General features: G+C 43.5%; 1 protein-coding gene across 1 annotated transcript; it reads left to right on the top strand.

Moving 5' to 3' along the window:
- Positions 1-379: 379 nt before the first annotated feature.
- LOC139832595 (uncharacterized) lies at positions 380-4,039 on the top strand. Its single transcript, XM_071822388.1, has one exon. The coding sequence runs from the start codon at positions 380-382 to the stop codon at positions 4,037-4,039; it is 3,660 nt and encodes a 1,219-aa protein (XP_071678489.1).
- Positions 4,040-19,617: the final 15,578 nt, after the last annotated feature.

The raw sequence follows: 19,617 nt of genomic DNA, 5'->3' as shown, positions 1-19,617 counted from the left end.
CGTTTTTCTGTCCGAGACGAAGATGAAGGATAAGTGTGTCCAAAAGTTTATGTGGACTCTCGGTTTTACTGGCAGCTTTGCTGTTAGTTGTGAAGGCCTTAGTGGAGGTCTTGCACTATTTTGGTTACAGCCTTTCTCAGTTGATCTCAAAGGTTTCAATGCCCACTGTATGGATGTTGTTGTCTCATCCGCTGATTTGGCTCCATGGCGCGTTTCGTTCGTCTATGGGGAGCCTCGACGGGAGAAGAGACACGAATTCTGGAGTTTACTGAGGCGGCTGCATAATCAGAGGTAGGGACCGTGGCTTGTTTGTGGCGATTTTAATGAGGCCTTAACTCAGGACGAACATGCTGGTTTGGTTCCCAGAACTGCGACACAGATGGAGCTTTTCAGAAGCTGCTTAGACGACTGCGGTTTGATGGACCTGGGGTTCTCGGGACCGAGATTTATTTGGTCGAACAAGCAGCAAGGGGACGCTCTTGTCCGTGTGCGCTTAGATCGGGCGGTGGCAAATGAGGACTTTATCTCCAGGTTTGAGGATGTCTCTGTGGAGAATATCATCACGACCACATCCGATCACTTTGCCGTTCTTATTCGGCTCCAACTTAACACAGCTACCAGTAGTCGGAGGCCGGTGCAATCTGGTTTCAAATACGAGGCTGCCTGGTTGCGCGCGCCGGATTACAGGGAGACGGTGGAGAAGGCGTGGTTGTCACTCAGCGATGGTCCTCGCTCACTTCAATCAACCTGGAGTAATCTTTGCTCTGTGGCATCTACGCTGCAATCTTGGAGCATTGAGAGTTTTGGCTGTGTGCGAAAGGAGATCAAGAAGCTGGAACGAAAGTTAAAGGCTATTAGGCTTCAGACTCGTACTGAAGACTCTGATCGTGTGGCGGCCTCAGTTGAGCGGCGATTATGCGAGCTCTTCGAACGTGAAGAAATCATTGCCCGCCAACGGTCGCGTGTCGAGTGGCTCAAAGCAGGGGACAGAAACACGTCGTTTTTCCATGCTCGCGCCACTGCTCGACGTCGGACTAACAGAATCCGTTTTCTTGTCCGTGAAGATGGGACTAGATGTGAGGATCCTGAGGAGATTAAGGCCAGGGCGGAGGGTTTTTATGGTGATCTGTTTACTTCCGAGCCTTGTGATTCTTCGGTGATTATCGAAGCCATCCAACCAAAGGTGACAGCCGACATGAATTCCGACCTCACGGCACCTTACTCGGATGATGAAATTAAGTCAGCTCTCTTTCAGATGGGACCGACTAAAGCCCCGGGCCCAGATGGTTTTCCCGCACTGTTTTACCAGACCCATTGGGAGACCCTGAAAGATGATATATGCGCTGCGGTTCGAGGTTTCCTCCTGGGAGAAGGCATCCCTGAGGGCTTCTGTGACTCTGTGATAGTTCTTATCCCAAAGCTTACTAATCCAGACCATTTGAAGAACTTCAGGCCAATTAGCTTGTGCAATGTGTTGTACAAAATTGCATCCAAAGTCCTCGCAAACCGCTTAAAGGTGATTTTACCTGTTATTATTTCTGAACATCAAAGTGCATTCGTGCCTGGCAGGTTAATTACAGATAATGCTTTGATAGCATATGAGTGCCTCCATACTATCCGCAAGCAACGAGCAAAACGCCCATATTGCGCGCTCAAGATAGATATGATGAAGGCTTATGACCGTGTAGAATGGTCTTATCTACACGGCTGCTTGGTGAAGTTGGGTTTCTCTATGGATTGGATCAACACCGTTATGAGATGTGTTACTAACGTAAGGTATGCTGTCCGAATAAATGGAGAACTAACATCACCTGTGGTTCCATCGAGGGGAATCCGACAAGGAGATCCTATCAGTCCCTACCTCTTTCTGCTGTGTACGGAAGGGTTGTCAAGTCTGCTATTTCATAAGGAGTCACTGGGGGTGCTACATGGGGTTCGTAACGGCCGATCTGGTCCACCTATTTCCCATCTCCTGTTTGCAGACGACAGTATCTTTTTCGCACGGAGCGATGCTAGAAGTGTAGATGCTCTGAAGGAAACCCTGTCTCTCTACTGTCAGGGGTCTGGCCAGAAGATCAATCTGGAAAAGTCCTCTGTCTTCTTTGGTCTTCATTGTCCAGTACAAGTGAAGACCGAGGTCATGAATCGCTTGGGAGTGCACAATGAGGCTTTACAAGAAACCTACCTTGGTATGCCCACGGGTATTGGGCGCTCTCCGACGGTATCTTTCCGCTCCTTGGTTGAACGTGCATGGAAACATATGAATGGGTGGCCGGACAGACCCACATCCCGGTCTGGGAAGGAAACTCTCCTCAAAGCCATCATACAAGCCATTCCGACGTACATCATGAGCTGCTTCCAAATTCCGGTCTCCATCTGTGACTCGCTACGCAAGGCTATTGCGGACTTCTGGTGGGGTATCGACGATGGAAGGAAGAAGATGCACTGGAAGAGTTGGGAGTGGCTGTCTACTCCGAAAACTCTGGGAGGGATGGGCTTCCGTGACCTAGTTCTGTTTAATCAAGCTATGCTTGGTCGGCAAGCATGGAGACTCTTAACAGACCCATCCTCGCTCTGTGCTCGGGTGCTAAAAGGGCGATACTTTCCTGACAGAGATGCTTGGGACGCTATACAACCACGATCATCATCCTTTACCTGGCGCAGCATCTGTTTTGGCATGCAATTGGTGAAGGAAGGAGCTCGATGGGCTGTGGGCAATGGGCATGCAATCAAGATCCTCTCTGACCCCTGGATTCCCGGACTGAAGCCGGGCTCGTTCTCTACTCTGACGCCGTTACCTGACGGCGCTACTGTTGACTGTCTGTTGGCGGACGATCACGGTGCATGGGACACTGACGTTGTGCATTCCATTTTTGAAGAGGAGATTGCGACTCGGATCCTTCAGATTCCGGTTAGCCGACGGGTTGATGATGATTTCCTATCTTGGCCCTTTACAAAATTTGGTGATTACACGGTTGCTTCTGCCTATAATCTGGCGAGAACGGAGAAATTCTTCCTGGATAGAAGCAAGAATGGTGGCGGCCTGAGTTCAGCGACGTCCGTGGACGCTGCGCTTTGGAAATGCCTTTGGGCGATCAGGGCTCCGGGGAAGATGAAGGTGAACCTCTGGAGGCTTGCTCACGATTGCTTGCCCACTGGACAACAGATGTGGCGCCGCCACATTCCTACATCCGCCAACTGTGCTGTGTGTACGAAGGAGGAGTCAGCTGATCACGTCTTCCTCCGTTGTCAGTATGCACGCGAGGTCTGGCGTGAAGTCAAGAAGACTTGCGGTTTGCAGCTGAGGAGGAAGCATTTCACTAGCATCAAGACGTGGTTATTTGATTTCCTCGGGAGATCGACTGAGAGGGAACGGATGTTCCTCACAGTTACTATTTGGCACCTGTGGACAGCTCGGAATGATGTTCGTAATGGTCAACCGTTGAGAGCACCGCACAGCGTTGGCCAGCAGATTCAAGCTTATGCTGAGATGATAGAGTTGCATCTTTTCAAACCACCCCCTTCTACTAGGCGTGATACCTCTGGTTCTGGTGTTCGTTGGTCTCCGCCGCCTGAAGGTACGGTTTATATCAACTGTGATGCAGCTCTGTTCTCCTCGTCTCGTCGGATGGGATTGGGCGTCGTGATCCGGAACCACATTGGTCGATGTGTCGCTGCCTGCAGCGAACTACACGAGGAGGTTACGGCGCCGGAAGTTGCTGAAGCGTTGGCGATGCGCCGCGCTCTATCCCTTGCCGGCGAAGAAGGTTTCAGCAAGATCATGGTGGTCTCGGACTGCCTATCCCTGATCCAGCGGGTGCTTGCGCCTGGTGTGGATCGCAGCAGTGTTGGAGTCGTGGTGCAGGATATCAAAGCCCTTGCTCAAGACTTCGAAGATGTTTCTTTCAGCCATGTTTTCCGTCAGTTCAATGAATCGGCACATATCTTAGCTCGCTCCGCGGAGCGTTTTGTTTTCTCTGTTTTTAGAAACTATGCACCGGAATGTATCCGGGAGACTCTTTGTAATGATTTGCTGTGATCAATAAAGTGCCGTATTCCCTCAAAAAAAAAGATGTTTCGAGCATGATACTACTCATATGGAAGTAATATGAGTAGTAATATCACACATTTCACTATATTTTAATGACGTGTCATGCCAATAAATAAAGAAAAAATGAGATGGCTCCATCCGTTCACAAATAAGTGGACTTGCGAAATTTTCAAGATAGATTAGCAAAAGAGGAGACAATTACGCTGGAAAGATGCAAACCAATATCTCCTTTTTTATTTTTATTAACCTTCAATAAGCTAAGTGCATGTAATTTTTTTGGAAAACAGATGAGAGTGACAATTTTTGCTACTCCCTCCATACCGGTTTACAGGGCAATTACGGATTTCGAGAAAAAAAGTTTAACTACAAATTTGGTCGACAAAATATAAGATATATGTTACAAAAATTATACCATTGGATTCATATTCAAAAAAGTTTCCAATAGTATAATTTTTGCGATATATATTTTTCATTTTGTCGACCAAATTAGTAGTCAAAGTTATTTCTCGAAAAACATAATTACCCTGTAAACCGGTACGGAGTGAGTACTTTATAGTGCATTATTGGAAAAATGGACGTACACTCTTTTATGGACAAAATTTGAGGCTAAATGTCCACTTATTTGAGAACGAAGGGAGTATGTTACCATAACATCACACACCTCAAGATAAGATAAATCTACAACATAATAAATGATACAACACATGACATCACATATAAGTTACTCTCCACTATGAAAAGTAGTAATTTTGACTAGTAACATGACATATATTAGTAGTCTAAGTTACTCCTCACTATGATCAGTCTGACGAGGCCCAAGGCCATGCACGGGCGCGAAATAGTCAACACTCAACGAATTAGTCATAAACCGATGGAACTACTCTCTCCATTTTAAAATAACTGCCACAATATTTTTTAGATATGCATATATCTATACAACAAAATGTTTAAATACATCTTTCTACACAGAGTTGCCACAGTTGATAATATTATGTTACAACCACTGTCAAGTTGTTTTAGATTTGTCTAAATTTAAATTTATCAAAACACTACTATGTATGTTAAAACTTAAACAAATATGAGACGATCTTTTATGAACAAAGCGAGTAGTAGAGTGCCATGCAGCCATGCACGCACCGGCACCGGCCGCACATGCCAAGACCAACCACAGAAGGTTTAGGTCGAACTGCTCCATCGTCATGAGCTCCCGGCGGCTGCGTCTCGACCTCCACCATGAGCAGTTTCTCGATTCCAGTCTGACAATGACCTTGGTCGATGCCAGGAGCACTAATGGGCTCAAAGCCCAACGGCCTAACGCTTCCATCAAGGTGGGTCATATGATTACGTCGAAATTGTTCTAAAGAAAATGCTTACGCCGAAACGGGTTCCATTCTCGTAGTCTGAACTGGTAATTAACCCATGCTCTCACAGTGCGGAGCTACACGAACGCTGGTCGCTCCCTCGAGAGCGCGAGTGGCTCGGAGCTAACAGCTGAGCGAAGGGAGAGATTTCTGTGGAGCGGTGCGTTGCCGAACATGCCCTTAGTCCACAAACCGCTACAAAGTAAAATGTTTAAATAGACCATTATTACAGAAAATTGTCGCACTTATTTAAAAACGGAGGTAATAATTGTTACAACCTTTATCTAGTTGTTTTAGATGTGTTTAAATTTAAATTTATCTAAACACTACTACATATGTTCAAAAATATCTATGACAATCTTTTATGAACAAAGCTAGTACTGGAGTGCCATGCCACCCTGCACGGACGCGCACAGCAGTGACCGCACGTGTTTAATATGAATGTCATGTTTAGTCTCTTTACGTCAGTTAGGATTTTTGAAAAGTTTGGCTAATGCATTAATCTTTCATTATATCAGAGCTAGAAGGTGTCAAGTTCAAGACATTACTCGCATAGTGCAGTACTGAAAAAAATTCTGCAGCCTATAACAAACCAATGCTAAATACTAAAATAGCCTAGACGCGATGGAGAATATTCAATATAAATATAGTGGCTAGTCTCTTTTCATATGTATAATTTTTTTAAACATAGCTAGTGCATTAATCTTTCAGCATGTGCCAAGACAGACCATGGAAGGTTTAGATCGACCAGGATTGAAACAAGCGAGCAGGTGGTGGTGGCCGGGCGGTGTGCGATGGAGCGGGAACCACACCAACACTCGTTTGGGGCACCGAGCCGAGAATGTGATTGTACAATGAGACATGGTGCTTTTGCTACTGGGTGCATATGCCCTCTTTATTTAAAATGCATTTGAAGCATATTTAAAGTTATCAAGAAAAATTTAAAACAAAATGTAGTGCATATAACTCAACATCATATGGGTTCACGAAGTCGTTTCACGAAAAAGTGAATTGTTATGTGGCTAGTGCCAAAACGACAAAAATCCTTGCTAGAATAGGCTTTTTGCGAGACATTTATTTGTCTTTTTTGCACAGGCCACAAAATATATCATTTTACTATGGAACTGTAAGTGAGAATATAGAAGTGGAGATATACTGCCTAATTTTTTTCTCCAAATTTTGTTACGTAAACTTTTAATATTCATTTTTAGGTAAAAGGAACATAAACTGGGATCAAAAGTGCATTTCCTTGTACAATGTTGCTACTTCGCTAGTTCCCGGTGTCGTCCATTGGCCGCTCACCTACGAGCCAGCCGGTGTGAAGGGGACACGCTTCCCCGAGAAGAAGGGAGTCAAAGGAGACACGTGTAGCGGTCGTAGTTGGTGGCGCCATGCTCATCGTTTTGCCTTTTCTTTTTGTTCATCTACATCTATACCAGCTGGCTGGTATTGGAGTTTGACTGTGTGTTGTGTAAGAGCAAGTACAATAAGTCCTAGTCAGCTGACTATAAGGATTAAAATAATACATTATTGCTTAGTTGGAGGAGAGAGAAGAGGAGAGAGAAGAAGAGTGAGCTCTTATGCAAGAGCCAGCTCTAGCACATGCTCCTAGGCACTTTATGAGAGTGAAAAGTGGACCATACATTGATAAAGTACTACATTTTTATAGCTCACTATTGTATGTGTTGGCTCTAAGATGACTATAGATAACATGGCACTTGGCTTATAGCCAGCAGCTGGCTACACTATTGGAATTGCTCTAAGCAAATCACCACTTTTTTTCGGGAGCATGAGGTGATTAAGGAATGGGGACTAATTAAGGATGATTGTACGATCATTTGGGCTTTGGCTAGGGGTGTTTGTGGATTGTGATGATGAGTTTGACTTATCGTACGTACGTGCTGTGCTAGCTTCCTTCCGGTCTACCCGAGCAATGATGCTGTGCTCCTCGGCGAAAGAGAGTCATGACGAACGTGCACGGTTGGTACGCCGTTTCGCTCGGAGCAAGTGCAAGCAAGATGTCATATCATATATATAGCTAATATGTAATATAGCTAACATGTAGATCACAAATACAATAGTTGGATATATAAATGTACTGGTTTATTAATACATGGCCAGCATTTCACACTCATAAAGGCCTAGGAGCAAGCTCTTGCATGAGAGCCCACGTTTTTTCTCCTTTTTTTGTTGTTGAGAAACACAGTACAAATGCAGACGCTCACATACACGGGCATATACTCACCCCTATGAACGGACACACGCACAACCTACCCCTATGAGCACCTCCGGAAGACTGAGCCAGCGGATTGGATCTTGAAATTGACGAAGTCACCACAGACGCCTCGTTGTCGACGGGAACGTCGCCTCCCACTGAATGAATATTCCGCCTTTATGTGACACACAGATGTCATACCGTGGGTTTGAATTCTGGTGGGCTGGGGGTACAACCACCCTCCTAATTACCACCCAACCTCAGGTTGATTCTCCTTCTCTCACCTCTTCTCTCTCCTCCAACTAAGCACAAATATTATATTTAAATCCTTATAGCCTACTGACTAAGCCTTATTGTACTTGCTCTCATAATATTACTTGCCTAGGTAGTCCATTATAATTAGGGAAACGTTCTGGTTCGGCCGATCGATCGAGGAAAAAAATCGGTCCCTCTGCGCTGGCGACGCCTCCTACTGACCACCATTTCCTCGTCCATATCTCGTACGTCGCCGCTGCAATCCGGCCACGCGGCTCCGCGCGCTGCCGGCCTGCCGCGCTGCTGGCCTGCTGGCTGCTGTTGTGCCTTGCTCCGGCCATGCAACTGCTGCCGCCTTTCTACTCCATGGAAAACCTTAAAATGTCAAACTTAACAATGGTTATGGCCATGGAAGCTCTAAAATCAAGGTTCTCTACTGTTTTTGTGTTCAAAGAGTTAAAAGAACCGATGGGAACAAGTTCGTGGATGTGTTCTCTAGCGCCGACAGGCTCCGACGAGCTCGATTCGTGGCCGGCGAGACCAAATTGGCGAGATCTGATCCACCATGGACAAGTATTCCCCATTATTTTTTCAATTGTGCATATGTTAGTTATTTTTTTAACCAACGCGTGCAAAAGATATGTGACCTACTGGCTAAGAGAAATAATTTATAAAACCGCTAATGTTGGATTTGCAGAGTTAGCTTGATTTTTATTGTTAACTATTTGTTGTAAACAACCAATACTTTTATTGTTTTTATTTAGGACTATTGTCCTAAACAGATAACATTTTTGTTGTAGGTTTTATTATTGCAAATAACTTAGTGATTTTTTGTTGTAATCGATTGTGAATTTTATTGCAATGGATAGCAATTTTTGTTGTGATTCAATATGTAGAAAATTAATTGTTACTTGACCAATTTTCATTGGTGCAAACACATGAGTTTTTGTTGTAGTTTCTTGCATTTTTTGTGAAAATTGCTGAATACTTTTGTTGTATATCAATCTTTGACAAAAAATGTTGTTTTAACCACTTTATTGTAGTATTACTCTTTTATAAATTCTGTGACTTTTTGTTTTAATAGTATATTTTTATTGTATGCTGGGTGATTTTTTGTTGTTGTAATACCCTCTATATCGAGGGTAAATCACTACGGTGGCATATTTATTGTAAATACCAGGAAGGACATGGACAAAGGGATAGCATGTTGGTTTTAAGTGAAAAGGCGGGAGTGCGGGTTGATTTGCAAAAGAACCGAGGGATCAAACACAAAACTACGTCGTGGCTTGTTGTGGTCGTCGGATCGTGATCGTACGGCGTGGACTGCAACCGATTTTTTGCAACTTATCCGTCGTCCGACGGCTAGCACTTCCCTTGTAATTAACATGCGACAAGATGGACGTGGGCCAACAACAATCAGAGAAGCACTTTGCTGTTGATAACTAGAATGGCCAATAGTCGTGATGAATTACTCGGACATATAGAAGATGCCTCACTCGAAGTAGAATTGGGGGATCTAGGCTTTTTTTTCTTCCCACGGTGAAGTTGCTTTAAACCGAATGAATATCGAGAATATATCCACCTATGCTTGTGACTTCACCTCATGCCATACACGAAATCTCTATCATGAACGCAATTGTATATACATGTTGAGTAGCCCAGAGTATTTGTACATACATGTGTATCCAGAATGGCACGCTATATATACTATTTCTCTACCTAATAAAATAACATAAGTTCTATATATGTATTATTATGCATATAGATTATATTTTAAATCCTAGTATGTGTTTTCTACAAATGATCCATTTTGATGAAAATATTTAGTACTTTTTAGTTTTGAGTTGTGAACCAAATGTCCAAACCCCATACATAGACAAGGCCTATTTGACAATGTGGAAACCATAAAATAATAAATGTGAACGAGTAAGGCTACTTATAGTAGAAGTAACATAGGTAGTTACATAGAACTATATGCAATACTAACGAAGCATTTTGGTGACATGGAAAGTCAATAATTGAAAAAAATAAGTGTTGTGGTAACTATCACATTTTTGAAGACAAGGTGAGTATACAACTTAAAGAATATGATTTTGCATAATAACACAAACATGTTAGTACCCACTGTGGAGGTAGTAACATAGGTTAGTAACATGTGCATGTTACTACTCTATGTTACTCCCCACTATGACAAGCCTAAAGGGCAAACCTAGTGTAAGTTCCTCATGTTGGAGATATGCCCAAGAGGCAATAATAAAATGGTTATTATAATATATCTTTGTATTTATGATAATGTTCACATACCATGCTATAATTGTATTAACCAAAACATTGATACATGTGTGTTATGTGAACAACAAGGAGTCCCTAGTAAGCCTCTTGTATAACTAGCTTGTTGATTAATAGATGATCATGGTTTCGTGATCATGAACATTGGATGTTATTAATAACAAGGTTATGTCATTATATGAATGATGTAATGGACACACCCAATTAAGCGTAGCATAAGATCACATCATTAAGTTATTTGCTATAAGCTTTCGATACATAGTTACCTAGTCCTTATGACCATGAGATCATGTAAATCACTTATACCGGAAAGGTACTTTGATTACATCAAACGCCACTGCGTAAATGGGTGGTTATAAAGGTGGGATTAAGTATCCGGAAAGTATGAGTTGAGGCATATGGATCAACAGTGGGATTTGTCCATCCCGATAACGGATAGATATACTCTGGGCCCTCTCGGTGGAATGTCGTCTAATGTCTTGCAAGCATATGAATAAGTTCATAAGAGACCACATACCACGGTACGAGTAAAGAGTACTTGTCAGGAGACGAGGTTGAACAAGGTATAGAGTGATACCGATGATCAAACCTCGGACAAGTAAAATATCGCGTGACAAAGGGAATTGGTATCGTATGTGAATGGTTCATTCGATCACTAAAGTCATCGTTGAATATGTGGGAGCCATTATGGATCTCCAGATCCCGCTATTGGTTATTGGTCGGAGAGAAGTCTCAACCATGTCTACATAGTTCACGAACCGTAGGGTGACACACTTAAGGTTTGATGTCGTTTAAGTAGATATGGAATATGGAATGGAGTTCGAAGTTTTGTTCGGAGTCTCGGATGGGATCCAGGACATCACGAGGAGTTCCGGAATGGTCCGGAGAATAAGATTCATATATAGGAAGTCATTTTCTAGGTTTGAAAATGATCCGGTATTTTCTATGGAAGGTTCTAGAAGGTTCTAGAAGAGTCCGGAAGAAATAAGGATGGAAGGTGGAGTCCCAGAGGGACTCCACCCACCTTGGCCGGCCAGCCTAAGGGCATCTCCAACCGGCTGACCCAAACGGACGCGCTGGGCCGTCCGTTTTGGGCCGTTTGGGTGGCCAAGCGGACACCCGGACAGCGGCCCGCGTCCGCGTGTCCGTTTGGGTCGCGCGCTGCGCCCAACGCGCGGACGCATCGCAAAAAACGTACAAACAGGAAAACAAACAAAAATACGAATTTAAACGAAATTATATTAAACATATGCCATATTTTGGGCAAATTTGTACATAGCCCTATTTTGGGCAAATAGAACTAACAAAAGAAGCCCTATATGGGCTTTTAAATTTAAACTAAAATTTAAACAGAAATTAAAAAACCCTCTAGGGTTTGGTCGGCGGCGCGGTGGCCGCCGGTGCGCCGCCTAGCCCCTGTGGGCGTCGTCGGGGCCGTCGTCGACGTCCCCGGGCGGCGAGGCACTGTTGTGGCTCGACCGCGCCGGGGACTCCGGCCAAGGAGACCACGGGGCCTCCTCCCACGGCGAGTGGGGGTCCGGAGCCACCCGCGCCGCCTCCTCCCGGAGGCGGCTGCGCCCTCTCTGCCCGGCGGCGCGCACGGCCTCTGGCGCCGCCGCCGGTCGGCGCGGCGCTGTCCTCTGGCGGCGCTGCTCGTCGGCGCGGCGCACGGCCTCCTCCCGCCGCGCCACCTCCTCCTCCTCCCGTCGCGCCTGGAGGGCCTGGGCGTAGAGCTCCCAGCCCTCCGCCTCCTCCACCTCCCGCCGCGCCACCTCCTCCATTTCGGAGGTGCGAATGGCCGCATGGAGCTGCGGCCATTTCGCCTCCTCCTCCGCCGCCGAGATGATCAGGGCGGCGCGGAGGTCCGGGTCCTCCTCCGAGGACTCCGGCTTGGGCTCGATGAGGAGAGGCGGCGGTTGCGGCAATGCCGCACCGCCGCGGGCGGCCTCTCCGATGTGGAGGCCACCGCGGTTCCCTCCGGCGCGCAGCGCCGGCGGCCGACGCCGACTGCTGCTGGCCTCATCGTCATTGGCTCCGGGAGCGAACCGTTGCTTCGGGGCCATGGCGGCGGTTTTGCTCGGGGAGTGGAGTGGGGACTGGAGTGGAGGGCCAGATCCCCTCCAGTCCCCATTTATTAGACTCCCTGGTCACCGACAGGTGGGCCCAAGGGAGACGAGGCGACCAGCGCGCGGACGCGAGCGGACGGCGCGTGCCATCCGCGGCCACGCAAACCTAGCCCAGATTTGGGCCGGGTTTGCGTCGTTCCGGACGCCGCGGCCGTCCGCTTTTGCGGTGCGTCCCCGCGCTGGGCCGCGTTTTTGTCCGGCTCGACACAAACGGACGCGCGGGCGCGGTTTGGGTCGCGCGGTTGGAGATGCCCTAAGGGAGGAGGAGTCCCAAGTGGACTCCCCACCATGGTGGCCGGACACCCCACCAAGGAAAGGGGGGGAGTCCCACTCCCCCTAGGTTTGGTCACATGGAAGGTTTTCTGTTGGGGTCTTATTCGGACACTTTGACCTAAACCTTGGGGCTTCCACCTATATAAAGAGGGGAGGAGAGGGGCTGGCCGGCCACCACAACACCACCATGGCCGCACCCCTCAAGGCTGCCCTAGCCGGCGCCCCCTCTCCCAAACCCTAGCGGTTCCCTCCTACCTCTCTCTCCCACATAGCTTAGGCGAAGCTCTGTCGGAGATCTCCACCACCACCGTCACCACGCCGTCGTACTGTCGGGATTCCGAGGAGGATCTACTACTTCCGCTGCCCGCTGGAACGGGGAGAAGGACGTCGTCTTCATCAACACCGAACGTGTGACCGAGTACGGATGTGCTGCCCGATCGTGGCACCGTGATCAAGATCTTCTACGCGCTTTTGCAAGCGGCAAGTGATCGTCTACCGCAGCAATAAGAGCCTACTCTTATAGGCTTTGGAAATCTTCAAGGGTTAGTCTCGTTCATCCCCTCGTTGCTCCCATCTTCTAGATTGCATCTTGGCTTGGATTGCGTTCTCGCGGTAGGAAATTTTTTGTTTTCTATGCAACGAATCCCTACAGTGGTATCAGAGCCAGGTTTATGCATAGATGGTTGCACGAGTAGAACACAATGGTTTTGTGGGCGTTGATGCTCTTGTTGTCTTTAGTTTGAGTACTTTGCATCTTTGTGGCATAGTAGGATGAAGCGGCCCGGACTAACTTTACATGACCGCGTTCATGAGACTTGTTCCTCGTTCGACATGCAACTTGTATTGCATAAGAGGCTTTGCGGGTGTCTGTCTCTCCTACTATAGTGAAGATTCAATTTACTCTTCTATTGACAACACTAGTATCACCGTTGTGGTTCATGTTCGTAGGTAGATTAGATCTCTCTCGAAAACCCTAAACCACGTAAAATATGCAAACCAAATTAGAGACGTCTGTTTTTGCAGGGTTTGGTGATGTGATATGGCCATAATGTGATGATGAATATGTATGAGATGATCATTATTGTATTGTGGCAACCGGCAGGAGCCTTATGGTAGTCTTTAATTTTCATGTTGAGTAGTATTTCAAAGTAGTTGTAATAGTTGCTACATGAGGTGAATAACCATGAAGACGGCGCCATGGACCTTGACGCTACGCCGACGATGATGGAGATCATGCCCGTTGATGATGGAGATCATGTCCGTGCTTTGGACATGAAGATCAAAGGCGCAAAGACAAAAGGGCAATATCATATCACATATGAATTGCATGTGATGTTAATCCTTTATGCATCTTATTTTGCTTAGAACGCGACGGTAGCATTATAAGATGATCCCTCACATAATATCAAGATAATAAAGTGTTCTCCCCTCGTATGCACCGTTGCCAAAGTTCGTCGTTTCAAAGCATCTCGTGATGATCGGATGTGATAGATTCAACGTTCATATACAACGGGTGTAAGCCATGTTGCAGACGCGGAATACTTGGGTTTGCTTGACGAGCCTAGCATGTATAGACATGGCCTCGGGACAACGGAAACCGAAAGGTTGAACACGAGTCATATGGATGATATGATCAACATGTTGATGTTCACCATTGAAGCTACATCATCTCACGTGATGATCGGTTTTGGTGTAGTGGATTTGGATCGTGTACCACTTAACAACTATGAGGGATGTTGTATTAAGTGGGAGTTCATTAGTAATTAGATTAAAACATGAACTAATTATCATAAACATAGTCTGAGTAGTATTTTGAATTAATTTTGTAGTATTGGCATCCGTTTTTCTACCATGCGCTAGTCTTGTTATTGAGATAGAAATACTGTTAAAATCTGACAAGAAACTTTACGGACTGGTACCGTATTGTTAAAGAATCAAGAAGTGATTAAGTCCTATAGCAAACTTTTAGTAAACCTCACATTGTTGATTCAAAGAGCTATGGTTTCAATTAGTACATAAAGTTATCTTGTCTCCGTGAAACTTGAAGTTCAAATCTGTTTGAAAAGTAAGGAGCTGAAAATTTAGTTTTCAGAAATAATCAAGGTATGAGATATATGTGATATCTAAGACCTTATTGCAAGATGATAGAATATAATTTGGTGAGACTACATAAACTCATAAGTTTTATGGGAATGTACGAAGGTTGAAGACGCAAGGCGTCCCAATCCTCCAACTATTGGGGCACTAACAATATTCGCATATCCATGAAGTTATCATCCTTAGTATGCACCGTTGCGAAGACTCGTCGTATCGAAGCATCACGTGATGATCGGGTGTTATAGATTCTACGTGTGCATACAACGGGTGCAAGCCAGATTTGCACATGCGAATACCAAGGTTAAAACTTTATGAGCCTAGCATGTACAGACATGGTCTCAGAAAGTCATCATGATACAATGGATAAAATTATGAGTGAAATTGTTCATTATATTACAAGGTTACTAATAGTGAAATCCGGAAGACTTGTCATATGATGATCAACTTCAAAGTAAGAACCTCAAGGTTATTGGTATTTGACCAACAAACCGAGAAGTTATTGAAGTTGATGTGTTTTTCTGAATGATGAGGAAAGCTAAAAGAGAAACTACAAAGGATTATTGGCAGAAAGAAAGAAAAGACTAGAATGTCTAGCTCAGGTGTATATAAATGATATACATGTTATGGTTATATTCCTAGTTAGGTCACACAATGAAATTCTTTGGTATTTGTACCATATTGGTTGGTATGAAGTGTCATACAAAACAACGCAATACAAGAATACAATGGCCTAAGTGACTGACAAGCAATATGATAGGAATGCACGTCTGGAACAAAAATAAAGTGTTATTATGTTCGTCGTTGGCATTATATCTAGCCCTTAGAATTTATAATAAAGAACTTAATAATTGTTATTTTGCTCTGGTCAAATGAAAACAATGAGTTGTTCAAATTATGACATTATTCCATATACGATGGATAATTTATTATAAATCTTAATGGTGAAACACACACACATAATACTGACGCTAAAATGCCATAAGGCAAATGATTTGAATTCCACTTATTTGTGGAACCGCCATTTAGGTCATATTAGAAAGGAACGCATGAAGGAACTCCATGAGAATGGATTTTTGGAGTCATTTGATTTTTGAATCATTTGGTGCTTGCAAATCTTTTCTAAAGAGAATGATTAAAATACCGTTCATAGGCCAAGAGTTGAACGGGCAACTAACTTAGTGAAAACATACAAGATGATATATGTGGTTCACTGGGCATAGTTGTGTGCGGGAGATTCTTCTACTTCATGAAAACTTCCAACAATGAATTGAGTATATATATGTGGATATATTCGATAAGGAAGAAGTTTGAAACATTTGAATGGATTCAAATAAATTTTCAGCATGAAATGGAAATCATCGTAATAGAAAAGTCAAATATCTATGATTGGATCATGGTGGAAATATTTGAATTACGAGTTTTAGCGAACATCTAAGAGAGTTATGAAATTGTTCTACAACTCACGTTTCTTGGAGTATCATAGTGATGATGAAGTATCCAAGAGATGTATCCAAACTTTGTTGGATTAATGATGAGATAAAATAAAATAAAGCCATTATAATTTTGTGGATTATGCTTTAGAGACTACCGCTTTTACACTGAATAGAGCATCATCATGATCCGTAGAAATGACACCATACGAGTTATGGCATGGGTATGAACCCTAATAGTCCTTTCTTAAATTTTGGTATGCATAGCATAAGTAAATAAGTTTACAACCAAAATCGGATGAATGTCTTTGTTGGTTATCCCAGAGAATTGATTGGGAATTCATTCCACTATGGAGACAAAGACAAAAGTGTTTGTCAATGTTTCTTATTTCCAAGAAATTGTTTCTAGCGAAGTTTTTGAGTGGGAGGACAATAGAACTTGATAAAGTTTATGAACCTGAGCATAATGATCAGAGTAGCGCAGCATCGGAATTGGTTCTGGAAGCGGCCACGACGATCATGGCTCCCATGACTATAAAGTGTTTTAGCCATGGAAATCGAAGTACATATTGAACCTTGTAAGTATGGTTTACTTTGTGATCAAATAAATGATTTGTGGACAAAGGATTGATTTTAAACAATGATAAACCAACTACAAACAAAGAAGTTATGATGGGCCCTGACTCCGTTAAAATGGCTATACGCCATGAAATCCAAGATAGATAAATACTTTTTGAAAGTAAATAGATCTATAAAATTGATGGACTTGGATGAAATATCCTTGAAGAAGCTCGACTTGTCGAAAAGTTGTTTACGACTAAGTTCAAAGAGTTGACTACGATAAGATTAGATCTTCCGTAGCAATGCTTATAGTCTATGTGGATTATTCTAGTAATAACTACATATTTCTTTTATGAGATATGCTAGTAGGATGGCAAAATACATTACTTAACAGAAGTGTGTATTAAACGTGTATACAAGATACAACCAAAAGTTTTGCTAGTTCGTGGAATACTAGATAGGTATACGAACTTCAATTGGATGAAGTAAGTATCGCGGAGTTGGAATCTTCACCAGATGAAATCTTCAAAGAGTTTTTGATTTCATCAGAGACAATGAAGAGGTTTGCATTTGCAAGAAATTAAGTGGGAGCGCTGAGACATATTTATAATACTTTATGTAGATGACATATAGTTGGTTATAAATGATGTAATTATATACTTGATTAAAAGATTTCATTGAGAATTAACTTCAATGAAAGAATATGGACTGAAACAAATTTAGTGTCAAGATCTATGAAGATAGATTGAAACACATAAATAAGTTTAAGTCAAAGTACATAGGATGGATATTGAAGTAGTTCAATATAGAAATATTAAGAAAATGTTCTTGTCATGTGAAGGTTTAACAAGACTTGAGTGTATCTGACACTCAATGAGTAAAAACACATGAGTGATTATAGATCACGAATAATATGTACACAATCAGATGTCCTATGCTCTAAAAGTGTTATGAGCGTGTACCAGAATGATTCATGTGATGATCATTGAAAAACAGTAAGAATATTCTTGAGTACTTAAGAAGAACCAAGTATATATATATAATTTTGTATGGAGAAATGACAAACAAATCGTTGTAAGGTGTTACACCGATATTGGTTTTGTCACATATAAAATATAATTTCAATCTCAAATTTGACTAAGTATTGTTTAAAAGGTAGCACAATGAGTTAGAAGTTGTCTATGTTAGATTTAGAAGAGTTCTAAATATTGTGACGGATTCTACAAACGAAAGGCAGAGTATGTCATTGTTTTGACAATGACTGAGGATGTTAAGTCAAATAGTTCTTTGAGAACTTGGTGTAGTTCCGATAGTGTCAGAACTTTGAAGCTATATTGTGTGTGACAATATTAGTGACATATTTCAGACCGCGGAATTAAGGTTCCACCAGAAGACCAAACATATTTAATGCCGACTCATTTGAAAATGAGTGATGCGTTCAGACGCAAATGAATTACAAAATACATACGGTTCTGAGCATGTCAGATCCGTTGACTAAAACCTCTCCCGTGAGCAAAACATGATAAAGCACCGGAAGGCCAAGGTGTTATATCTTTACAAATGTAAACTAGATTATTGACTCTAGTGCAAGTGGGAGACTGTTGGAGATATGCCCAAGAGGCAATAATAAAATGGTTATTATAATATATCTTTGTGTTTATGATAATGTTCACATACTATGCTATAATTGTATTAACCGAAACATTGATACATGTGTGTTATGTGAACAACAAGGAGTCCCTAGTAAGCCTCTTGTATAACTAGCTTGTTGATTAATAGATGATCATGGTTTCGTGATCATGAACATTGGATGTTATTAATAACAAGGTTATGTCATTATATGAATGATGTAATGGACACACCCAATTAAGCGTAGCATAAGATCACGTCATTAAATTATTTGCTATAAGCTTTCGATACATAGTTACCTAGTCCTTATGACCATGAGATCATGTAAATCACTTATACCGGAAAGGTACTTTGATTACATCAAACGCCACTGCGTAAATGGGTGGTTCTAAAGGAGGGATTAAGTATCCGGAAAGTATGAGTTGAGGCATATGGATCAACAGTGGGATTTGTCCATCCCGATAACGGATAGATATACTCTGGGCCCTCTCGGTGGAATGTCGTCTAATGTCTTGCAAGCATATGAATAAGTTCATAAGAGACCACATACCACGGTACGAGTAAAGAGTACTTGTCAGGAGATGAGGTTGAACAAGGTATAGAGTGATACCGATGATCAAACCTCGGACAAGTAAAATATCGCGTGACAAAGGGAATTGGTATCGTATGTGAATGGTTCATTCGATCACTAAAGTCATCGTTGAATATGTGGGAGCCATTATGGATCTCCAGATCCCGCTATTGGTTATTGGTCGGAGAGAAGTCTCAACCATGTCTACATAGTTCACGAACCGTAGGGTGACACACTTAAGGTTTGATGTCGTTTAAGTAGATATGGAATATGGAATGGAGTTCGAAGTTTTGTTCGGAGTCTCGGATGGGATCCAGGACATCACGAGGAGTTCCGAAATGGTCCGGAGAATAAGATTCATATATAGGAAGTCATTTTCTAGGTTTGAAAATGATCCGGTATTTTCTCTGGAAGGTTCTAGAAGGTTCTAGAAGAGTCCGGAAGAAATAAGGATGGAAGGTGGAGTCCCAGAGGGACTCCACCCACCTTGGCCGGCCAGCCTAAGGGAGGAGGAGTCCCAAGTGGACTCCCCACCATGGTGGCCGGCCACCCCACCAAGGAAAGGGGGGAGTCCCACTCCCCCTAGGTTTGGTCACATGGAAGGTTTTCTATTGGGGTCTTATTCGAACACTTTGACCTAAACCTTGGGGCTTCCACCTATATAAAGAGGGGAGGAGAGGGGCTGGCCGGCCACCACAACACCACCATGGCCGCACCCCTCAAGGCTGCCCTAGCCGGCGCCCCCTCTCCCAAACCCTA

This window comes from Lolium perenne, chromosome 6, assembly GCF_019359855.2.
Source record: "Lolium perenne isolate Kyuss_39 chromosome 6, Kyuss_2.0, whole genome shotgun sequence".
Taxonomy (NCBI): domain Eukaryota; kingdom Viridiplantae; phylum Streptophyta; class Magnoliopsida; order Poales; family Poaceae; genus Lolium; species Lolium perenne.
The sequence above is the reverse complement of the archived record's forward strand: the minus strand, read 5'-3'. Positions and strand labels throughout refer to the sequence as shown.

Bases quoted from the DNA above. Each gene is read 5' to 3' on its own strand.
- LOC139832595 (XM_071822388.1), top strand. From the start codon at position 380: ATGGAGCTTTTCAGAAGCTGCTTAGACGACTGCGGTTTGATGGACCTG.